This window comes from Cornus florida, unplaced genomic scaffold, assembly GCF_030987335.1.
Source record: "Cornus florida cultivar Cherokee Brave unplaced genomic scaffold, ASM3098733v1 CherokeeBrave_3.0.0_Hap2_Chr07, whole genome shotgun sequence".
Taxonomy (NCBI): Eukaryota; Viridiplantae; Streptophyta; class Magnoliopsida; order Cornales; family Cornaceae; genus Cornus; species Cornus florida.
Genome location: NW_026775577.1, coordinates 76,733,404 through 76,744,786, shown reverse-complemented (window position 1 = coordinate 76,744,786; position 11,383 = coordinate 76,733,404). Strand labels below are relative to the sequence as shown.

The window sequence follows — 11,383 nt, the reverse complement described above, 5'->3', positions numbered from 1 at the left end:
ATTCTACATTCATCAAAGGACATCTAACAAAATGGTATAACCTCTCAATTTTCAAAGAGAAAATGAGGGGTTCGAGCCACGGTGTGAACAAAAAATGTGCATTGTTAGTATGTTTCTTACCAAGGTAAAATAAAATAAAAAATTACATTCAACTCATTAGCTATAGCACACGTCTTGTTGCCTATGAGAGTTGCATCTTTCTTAAATCTGCTATAAACACTACTAAAACTACTTAAATGATTTTGCCAAGGTATATTTTTTTTCTTTTGGCATATATATAATTGCTACCTAAAATTAAATTTTTCTAAAATTTAACAAGAAACCTAATTAATAAAAACGACTAAATACGATAAAACTGCCCTCCTACATCAGTTTAGGACCAACCTGATCTTCTTCAACCCTACCAGTTGCCAGCTCCAGTTACCTAAACAGAGGAACAAATCACCTCAGTGAAGAATTACAACACAATGACCATCAAATTGCTGAAGTATATAATAAAATGCCCTCGTGTATTCATATAGTATGGTGGATCTGTGCAAACAAAAGAAATGTCGTTCATTACACGTCACTATTTCTTCTATGAACAAACATTTTATACTTGCAAGGAAATTCCGCGAAATAAATAAATAAAAAGGACAGGTAAACTGACTCTTAAGTATTTTTCTGTGAAAACCTTTTTCTTGTCTCCGTAATTGCTTCATGCCTTCTCTTATATATGTCCTTAACTACCTCCCGGTATTGCAGTTCAATCATTTCTAGTTCCAATCTCAACACCTCATCTTCATCCTCGAGAGATGAAGAAGAAAAATAGATTGAACAACTTGAAATGGTTGACGCACTATTGCTGCCTTTGTCCACGACCTTGCCTATGTCACCGGGGCTCAGATCCAATTCCTCTCCTAACAGGGATTCCTTAAGTGGTCTCTGCAATCCATTTCCATTACAATTCATGCATCCTATCTCCGAATTCACAAAGGTATTAGTGGAGCACCTCTTCTTATCATTCCCCTCATCAGAGACTGCACGAGCATATGAGATTTCGAAACACCAATCTTGTGTAATGGACTCACCCTGAAATCCATAATCAGCGTGGGAAATAATCTCATCAGGCTTTGAAGCGTCAGGGCCATCCTGCATTGGATGAATGGATCCTTCATAAGAACTTGAAGCAAGAGAAACTTGTGGACTTGGAAGATTAACAGCTTCAGTAGTGTTTGGAACAGATGGAACTGATATTTCTCCTCCATGCTGAGGTGATCGAGAGTCACTGTGATGTCCGTTAGGGGTTTGAATTGTACTCAAAGCAGCTAGGTGATCAACAGAAACACAAGGTTTCCAATTGGGTATTAAATTTATTAGCAACAAATCAATCAGCTCTGCTATGAATAGAACATTCTGATCTGCTAGTTCAAGTTGCTCGACCATTTCACTGGAAACCGAAAGGGCTGTATCACTATCAAGGTAGAAGAGGAAATGGATATTCCTGACCCGACCTGCATCTAATGAAGAAGAATAATTATTTCCCTACTGTAAATATGTGCATAAGAAAATCTCAGTTATATTAATTGAATGCAGAGAAGACTCAGAAGATGATAATGATAATGAAAATAATAGAGCATGTGATGTGCTTACCATTATTATCTGCTATTCTCAGTATAAGTGATACAGAATTTTCATCGGTACCCTCGCCCTTTAACAAAAAATAATTGTCTTTTCTTGATCTCCGTACCTCCACGCACAAAGAGTGAGACCCTCCATCAACCGAATTATAAACAAAGGTGATAGTGAGCTCACTATCATCATCATCAAACACACTCTCATCATCATCATCAACATCCATGGAGGGTAGCCTGTTACGTGCTGTACTAGGTCCTTCTGAAAGCAGACACCGATCTCCAAAGCCTCCCATTTTAGGTATAACTATATCTGGAAGTAGCAATGGACAGTTTCCTGGTGAACCATCCATTTGGAGGAAAGGGTCTTTAAGAAGCTCCTTTGCTGACAACCTTTGAGATGCAGGGACTAGACACTTTTCTATGAAAAGTTTCACTTCTGGATCTTTAACCTTAGAGAGGGCAGCAGGCTTTATTCCCTGTAAAGGACTACAATCACGTAACTTACCAACGTTTGGCATAACTTCAGAAGTTAGAGAAAACAAATTGTTGTTTATCCTAAATAACTTACACATGAAACCTTCTTATATATTTGGGCTGAATTTTTACATTCACTATATGGATATTCAAATGTCACCATCTCCAGCATGCACATCCCAAAAGAGTATACATCAGCCAACTCATTGTAATCCTCATCATACAGCTCAGGTGCCATAAACTCAGGGGTTCCTACAACAATCACATCAACATAAAAGTTGAACAAACCAGCATGAAACAAGTGAAATGGGCACAAAGAAATAAAAGAAACATTCAAATAAACCATCAAAATGTGAAACGTGATGTGGGATGAGTTTTATCTAAACCACCCGGGCCACCCCCATCCCCCAAAACCACCACAAATACACACACCAGACATGGTAAAAAAATAATTAAAAGGGAAATATAAACACTAATGGCCTCTTATAAGGACCATGTTCATCATTGGCCATCACCAATTTGGCAGTACTCTATAAGGAAACACTATATATACCAAGTACACTTCTTGCATTAGCTTGTTGCATGACGGTAGCCAGCCCCAGATCTCCGATCTTAACTTCACCTTGGTTGCCATTTATAAATATATTATCACACTTAAGGTCCCTATGCATGATTGGTGGGTCTTGACAGTGAAGGTAGTTCAAACCCATCAAAATCTGCCTTGCCCAACCCTTCACAGCTTTTATTTGAACCTTCTTGTGTTTCTTGCGGTACCTAAATCACCAATCACATCCACTAATCACGGTACTAACCTCACCATAGAAAAGAAAAAGCAAATTTTAAGGGGAGAGATGATGGAGAAGAAGCATACTGTCTCAGGTTACCCGAAGTGAATAATTCAGTAATTATATTAACCGTCTTGTTGCTATCATCTATCCAAGAATTATAATACTTTATTATGTTGTTATGTTTTAAGGATTTCAAGAGATGGACTTCAGAGTACAGCTTTTCTAAGTCTTCTGGTGACTGCAACACCTCATCAATGCGAACTTGACTCCAAGCAACCTCAATCCCATCACCTTCATCAAATGCCTGGTAACTGTAAAAATTAAATTAAGGAAAGCATGTACACAGAGAAGACTAATTTCAGTAACAATATATATATATATATATATAGACTGCAGTTTGCTGCATAAAATTAGGTCTAAGTAGCATCGACACATTCATTCTCAGTAATTATGTTTCAGTCAGACACTTGTGTGACTGAATCTTATCCAGCATAAAATTAGGCATTGACATTCTTTGCATACATCCTTAATTTTTTTCTTTTTTTATAAAAAAAAAAAAAGAAAAAAAAAAGAAAAGAAAATAGTAGTAATAATTTTAGGCATTTCAATTCTCACTGGCATGCATTGCACACTCTTGGGATACTTTATGTTCTATTCTCCAATAGATTTTATTTATTTCTTATTTTTATTTTTATTTAATGAGGAAAGAATCATTATAATGTATCGTTGTATACAGAAAAAGTTCCGAAGGTAGACGTATGATTATAAAGGAAAACTAATATACACAATTTGGGCCAATTTAAACTTTTGAAGTGAGATTAATGATGGTTCAATCAGAGGTGTCAGATACATATCATGTCGGAACCACAAATTGTACCCTGGGTAACATACATAAATTCCACAGTTAGGCTGCTTAATAAACTAAGTATTTGGAATTATATTTATATCCCATAAATCCCAATTCCATATAAACAATTCCTATGTGAAAATAGAATCTTTAAATTCGACAGAGGTGGAAATCAACTTCAATAAAAGTGCTTTCGTTGTTGTGGAATAAGAAGCTTTCGTATCTTATTGCACATATTTAATTTATTCGGAGCTATTAGAGCGGAATCCACTTTTTGGGGAATATGAGTCGAAGTAATAACAAGAATATTTCTAGTGAAACATCTTTCACAATCCCTGGAGAGATGGTTCACTAATAGACCAAGGGATAAGTAATTCGACTCATTCACATCCAGATCATGAATGTTTGGAATCGATTTTACGCTATAGACAATTAAAACCTCCCCGTCTATGCCCTGTTGTAATGATTCCTCTGACATTACGACCTTTACCACAACGATGTTGTCCAAAAGAAATTGTTGGAGTTATCATTTCGATCTAGTCCCAACTCGCTTGATGTTAAGAAAAGATCTCTTGCAGGAAGGTTGGAAAAAACACTAGCCTTGCTCAGTTCATAATGAGAATATTTTCCTCGTAATCATAAGAAAGTGGATTTTTTAGCTACGGGCCTAGCAAAAGAAAAATTGGGATAGGATCAAAAGTAACTTGGTAAAATTGGCGTACTCAATTTGAGAGCCTGACTATCATTACATACAAGCGAAAAATTACAAATATGGAAAAGAGAATAAAATCAAATCAAAATAAAGAGAATAAAATCAAATCAGAATAAAAATAAAATCCCTAAAAATTAGCCTATATTGAAGACCCAATAAATTTGCCATAATCGTTGAGTCAACTTATAGATAAGATTTCCAACACTCCCCTCAAGCTGGAGCAAATATGTTGACTAAGCCCAGCTTGACTATGGAAGACTAGAGAAGAGAAGACCCAACAGACTTTGTGAACACATCTGCAGTTTATTCTGAAGAAGGAACAAAAATAGAATTAATGATACCCGATCGAACCTTCTCTCGAATAAAGTGAATGTCTACCTCAATATATTTCGACCTTTCATGTAAAACAGAATCAGAAGCAAGCATAATGGCTGATTTATTATCACAAAACAGCCTTGAAGAACCTTTCTGTACAAGACCCAACTCTCCCAAAATTGATTGAAACCAAAGGAGCTCACAAGTCCCTTGAGCCATAGCTCGATATTCAGCTTCAGCAGAGGATCTAGAAACAACAGCCTGCTTCTTACTCTTCCATGATATGAGATGATTACCATAGAAAGTACAGAAGCCAGAGGTAGAACGTCTATCTGTCTTACATCCAGCATAGTCTGCATCAGTAAAGCATGAAAGTCCAGACTGATTTCCTGAGGCATAGAACAGACTAAGACCAGGGCACGACTTAAGGTACCTCAAAATATGGTAGACTGCATCCATATGAGCTGAGCGAGGGGCATGCATGAATTGACTAATCACACTAACAGCAAATGTCAAATCGGGCCTTGTGTTAGTCAAGTAGATAAGACGACCTACTAAACGTTGATACACGGATGGATCTGGAAGTAATTCCCCTGACTCAACAGAGAGTTTAAGATTGGGATCCATAGGAGTGGAAGCGGGTCGACACCCAAGCATGCCAGTATCTTGAAGAAGATCTAAAACATATTTCCTTTAAGATAAAGAAATTCCACGACGGGATCTAGCAACCTCAATTCCAAGAAAATATCAAAGAGGACCTAAGTCCTTCACATCAAAGGACTTTTGCAGATGAAGTTTCGCCTGAGCAATCCCTGAAGCATCATCACCTGTGATAATGATATCATCCACATATACTAATAACATAATGCAACGACCATCAGAGCGACGTCGAATAAAACAAGTATGGTCTGAGTGGCAGTGCACAAAGCCCATGGATAAAACAACATCGTTGAAACGGCTAAACCAAGCTCTAGGAGATTGCTTCAGACCATAAAGAGACTTCCGTAGCCTACAGACTTTCCTAGCATACTCCCCCTCAGCCCGAAATCCAGGGGGTGGATCCATATATAGTCTCAAATAAGTCTCCATTAAGAAATGCATTCTTGACATCTAACTGATGCAGAGGCCAAGAATGGGCAGCAGACAACGAGACAAGCAGTCGCACAGACGTCAACTTAGCCACAGGAGCAAAGGTAGCACTAAAGTCTTTACTCGGAATCTGAGTAAAGCCTTTTGCCACCAACCGAGCCTTATACCGATCAATAGAACCATCGGCTAAGTACTTCACATTAAAGACCCATTTGCAGCCAACCATTTTCTCCCCAGAAGGTAAAGCAACAAGTTCCCATGTATTATTATGGTGTAAAGCATCCATTTCTGTTGTCATAGCAGACACCCAATTGGGATCCTGGAGTGCCTCTGACACAGATCGAGGAATAGAAACGGTCCCAATTTTGCCCAGGAAGGATTTATATGCACCTGAAAGACCATCATAAGAGACATACTGGGAAATAGGGTGGTTAGTGCTACTAGAAAAACCATACCAATTAGGAGGATGACGATCACGGGTAGGATAATGGGAGGTATGCTCAGGAATTGCAGGAGCAATAGGAGAAGGAGAGTTACCTGGACCTGGTTCGGAAGATGATTTGGGCAAGGGAGGTTGAGTGCGATGGCGACGAGAGTAGACCTGCAAAGGTGGAGGGGAACCTTGCATAGATGGAGAAGGAGATTCCAGGACAGTGTGATTTTCAAAGAGAGGAACAGGACGGGCAATAAGAGAAATCTCCTTCTCCAGATCACAAGAGAGAGAATCCTGTACCACAGAATTAGTACTATAAAAAGGAACAATTTCATGAAATGTCACATCAAGAGAATGATACATATGTTTGGTCACAGGATCATAACAACGATAGCCCTTTGACATAGCAGAATACCCTAAGAAAATACACCTAATAGATTTATCATCAAGTTTATGACGAAAAGGATTACGGTTATGAACAAAACAAGTACAGCCAAAAACTCGAGGCAGAAGGTGAAACAATGTATAATCAGGCTGGAGAATCTAAAGTGGTGCCTTACCACCCAAAACTCGACTGGGAGTACGATTAAACAGAAAAGCAGCTGTAAGAACAGCCATGTGCCAATAGAATTTAGGCACATGCATACCACTCAGAAGACATCGGACCACAGACATAAGATGATGGTTTTTGCGTTCAGCCACGCCATTTTGCTCAGGAGTATAGGGGCAAGTGAGTTAATGTAAAATCCCCTTTTTATTAAGTTCAGACCGGAACTCATTCGAAACATATACTCGTCCATTATCAGAACGAATATTACGGACAACAGTGTTATACTGGGTTTTGATCATTTGAAGAAATTAGGTAAATAAAATAAACACATCATATTTCTTTTTCAATAAATAAACCCAAGTACAACAAGAATAATCATCAATAAATGTCACATAATATCGATGTCCAGAGAAAGCAGTAACTGGGGAAGGGCCCAGACATCAGAATGAATAAGATCAAACATACTAGGAGCACAACTCATATAAGAAATATAGTTAGTTCTAGTATGTTTAGAAAACTCACAAACTTCACATTGAAACTTATGGTCCTTACATGCTTTATTTAACGAAGGAAACAATAGACATAGATATTGAAAGTTTACATGCCCCAAACGTGCATGCCACAGACTAAAAGTGCGAAAAGAAACATCATAAACACTAGAAGTAGGTAGGACAGAAGCTTGAAGACTCGTTCCTGGTGGTTCCCCAAAGTAATAAAGCCCATCACGCTCATAACCCCTGCCAAAAATCCTCTTCGAACAAAGGTCCTGCAACAAACAGTAATCTGATAAGAATATAACTGCACATTGGAGGTTTTTTGCAAGTCGACTAACAGATAAAAGGTTAAAGGCAAATTTAGGTACATGAAGGACAGATGAAAGAGTAATATCAGGAGACAGACAAACATCACCCTTACTGTGAATGTAAGATGTAGAGACATCCGCAAGATACACAGATTGGGTAACAAGTATGATATTAGAAGAAAAAACTGATAACTCACCAGTCATGTGATCATTGGCCCCAGAATCCAGAACCCAAGTGGGCTGCTTGGCCTTAACATGCTATGCAGTAGGAGTACCTGTAGCAATAGTTGTAGTGGGAGCAGTTGAAGGAACACTAACTCTAGAAGCAAGGGAGCCAAGCTGGTCCTGGATATGCCCAATCTAAGACTGAAGCTAGCTCAGTCCAGGAAATACAGTAGATCTACCAGTAGTAATAGGAGTTTTTGCAACAGCCGCAGTACAAGAAGAACCAGTTCTAGATAAACGGTTCCTAGAAAATTTTTGCTTCAGTTCAAGATGAAGTTTGAAGCAAGGAGCCTTAACATGTCCAACCCCTCCACAATGGTGACAAATAATCTGACCTCTAGAAGCTCGTGATCCAAAGTTGGCTGCAAAAGCCATACTATTCCCAGCAGGCTCAGACACTGGTACAGGAACAATTGAGGGCTGAATTAAACGGTACCTGCGTGCTTCACCATCAACAGTAGCAAAGGCTTCCAACAGGGATGGCATTGGTGATGCATTCAAGATCTGAGACTTTAGTGGTTCAAATTCTGGGTGTAATCCTATCAAAAACTGATAGGTATGCTGACGATCAAGACGTTTGACAAGAAGAGAGGCTGCCTCAGAAGGAAATTCACTAAATGGCTCATATTGAGCTAGTTCCTCCCAACGAGATCTCAAATACACAAAATAATCAGTTACAGACAAATTCAGGCCTTCCTGCGAGGCCTTAGCAATATCTTGATATAATTCAAAAATACGAGCATCATTCCTAGAATGAGCATACATTTGATTCAAAGCAGTCCACAAGTCATTAACAGAGTCATAAAACATAAATATATTATAAATGCGTTCCTCCACAGAATTAAACATCCATCCTAAAATGGTGCAATTGTCCATATCCCACTAAGCATATTTAGGATCTTTAATATCTAGCCTCTTTTCAGTACCCAAAATCCACCCTGATTTGCCTTTTCCACCAACATAGAGGCGGAGGGAACGAGCCCAGGATGCAAAATTACGGCCATTCAACAACACACTAGTAACTCGTTGAGCCGGTGTGTGTTGCGCCGAAAAGAGAGTTTCTTTATTATTACTTGATTCAGCCATAATATTAAATAGATCAATTCAACAGATTACCAATAATTTCAAATAAAGGAGGAATAAACTTGATTTTGATCAAACCAAGAAGCCGGAGGCACGGCAGTCTGATCCGAAAATGTTGCCGAATATCCCGGCAGCCCCAAAAAATTACAAACACGTCTTCTGACCCTTAGTGCATGAAAAAGACTAAGGGAATACCCCTACAGGGGTCGAACCTAAAGGAGATTAACTCCCCCTAGGACTCTCGCAACAGCGACTTGAAAAAGAGAGAAGGTCTGTGAAAAAAAAAAATTGGGAAGGGGCTGTAACGAGATAGAGAGAGATATTAAAAGAGGCGGTGAAAGAGAGAGAGATGGGGGAGACGTAGGTTTGAGGCTCTAACACCAAAAAGTAACTTGATAAAATTGGCGTACTCAATTTGAGAGCCTGACTATCATTATATACAAGCGGAAAATTACAAATATGAAGAAGAGAATAAAATCAAATCAAAATAAAGAGAATAAAATAAAATCACATCAAATCAAAATAAAAAGAAAATGCCTAAAAATTAGCCTATATTGAAGACCCAATAAATCTGCCATAATCGTTGAGTCAACTTATAGATAAGATTTCCAACAGGATCCTATCGGATCTCCCCTGCAAAATCGGACGTGAAAGGTTGATTGCATAGTTGACCCAGCCCCTTGTTGTTTGAAAAAACCCTCCACTTCAATTGGTATTTTTTCACGAAAAGCAGACATGAGACAACAAATCCAGTGTGCATCACCAAATAAATATTCAGAAAAAATTCATGAACAGAAACTTAATTGCTTCAAATTTTTTAAATTGAAAATTGAAAAACCACCAAGTAGTGTGTAGCCTGGTGGTACTTACCTCCAGAGTAGAAAGTTGAGGTTTGTTCCATATGGGTAAAGTGAGTGTGTGAGTTTCAAAATAAGAAAATAAAAATGAAAATTGAAAGGATACACCGTTTTGAAAGCACCTTTTCCGATGACATCCTTATACTGTGAAAACCCATAATCAAACACTAAAACATGTCAACAAACTAAAGAAAGAAAAATGAAATTCAATGAAGAAATCAAAGTTAAGTAAAATAATACCCGAATATATCGAGCAGTTGGATCAGTCTCGATGATATTGGGATCAGGAGGCTCCGGGTTACCGGAACTATCGTCGGAGTTCATATCACCAAGCTGGCTTCCACATCTCAATTCAAAACTTGGAGCAGAATAAGAAAATTTTGAGTTTTGGTCACTACAAATTCCTAAACTGAACCAAAAAGCTCAATTCAAACATTGGAATGGGAGCTAACAGAATTTAACTTTTCAATTGAAGCAAAACATTGTTAATCCATATACATTGAAAACATATTTACAAATGCATCTTAATAACGAAACAATGATTAGAAATTTTAGGTTTTACCTGAAAACAGAGATTGTTCTTGAGCAAAAACGATGAATCCAACTGCGAATTGAACCCTAATCGATACACTTCTAGGAAAGAGAATTTGAACAGGTGTCGTTAGATCATCCTCATTGTGTGTGTCTCTCTAACTACTTCTCTCTCTCTTCTCAGCCAAAAAGATGACAGCTTAAATACGTTTCCTATTTATACACTAATAATAATTAATTGATAATGATGTGGTTTGGAGAAAGTTTTATTTTTTCAAATGGGTTAACTGAAAAAAAAAAATAAACAAATAAAATTAAAAAATAAATAAATAATCTCTACAGAGTATTCAATTAACTCCCGTTATTTAAAAAATTTCTTTGCATTTTTTATTTTGTACAAATAAAAACATTATGTCAATTTAATAATTAAGATATCTTAAATATCCCAATAAAAGAAATAAATAATAGGGTTAATTGACCCCTTGAGATTGGCGCATATTTCACCTAAATGGAGATTTGATTTTTAGCGACCACTTGGACCCCAATTAGTGATTTAACATTTCACTTACACCCAAAATGTCAATTTTTGGTATTAAATGACTATGTTACCCTTTGACCTCATATTGACTATTTTTTGTGACTAAACTGCCCCCAACACCCATTTCCTCCTCTTCCTCCTCTCAGGCAATCTTCCCAATTAACCCTAACTTCTAACCACCTCCTCCTTTATCTGACTCTGCTTCCGAGTCATTACTAGGAAACCTATTAATACAAGGACATGAACACAATAATCCTTTCTTATTTTCACCCAATTTTCCTCTCCTAATGCAGCTACAACCATGTGAATCTTTTCTCCTCCAATACAAATAAACAACCACTAAACCTATAAATGAGACTCTAATTGCATCGGCCACAGAGATCAATATGATCAGCCCCGGCTTCAGCCCTTCTCTCCTATCACTGTCGTCAGATTCCGACGATGGATTCTGATTTACAGGCAAAGTTCGGGTATCATTTTGACATGGTTTTTTTAACGGAAATCCGCATAACGACGGATTATT

The 11,383-nt window shown here is 37.8% G+C and overlaps 1 protein-coding gene across 2 annotated transcripts; it reads right to left on the bottom strand.

Moving 5' to 3' along the window:
• Positions 1–617: 617 nt before the first annotated feature.
• Positions 618–10,135, bottom strand: LOC132267318 (probable serine/threonine-protein kinase WNK7). Of its 2 annotated transcripts, XM_059768457.1 has the most exons (7): positions 10,032–10,135; positions 9,898–9,935; positions 2,962–3,189; positions 2,644–2,864; positions 2,185–2,342; positions 1,633–2,092; positions 618–1,493 (listed from the first exon to the last, which is right to left on the bottom strand). In XM_059768457.1, exons 1-7 carry the CDS (start codon positions 10,113–10,115, stop codon positions 652–654), a joined length of 2,031 nt encoding a protein of 676 aa, XP_059624440.1. In that variant the 5' UTR covers positions 10,116–10,135; the 3' UTR covers positions 618–651. The 2 variants fall into 2 exon arrangements, with proteins under 2 accessions (XP_059624440.1, XP_059624441.1); XM_059768458.1 differs by lacking the exon at positions 2,185–2,342 and having other exon boundaries at positions 1,633–2,049.
• Positions 10,136–11,383: the final 1,248 nt, after the last annotated feature.

What these genes read in the sequence shown, in the direction of transcription:
- LOC132267318 (XM_059768457.1), bottom strand. Translation starts at nt 10,115, where the DNA reads ATGAACTCCGACGATAGTTCCGGTAACCCGGAGCCTCCTGATCCCAAT. An exon ending in TATATAAGAAGGTTTCATGT is followed by an intron (nt 2,093 to 2,184) that starts GTAAGTTATTTA and finishes AGTCCTTTACAG; the next exon opens with GGAATAAAGCCTGCTGCCCT. An exon ending in GAGAATAGCAGATAATAATG is followed by an intron (nt 1,494 to 1,632) that starts GTAAGCACATCA and finishes CATTAGATGCAG; the next exon opens with GTCGGGTCAGGAATATCCAT.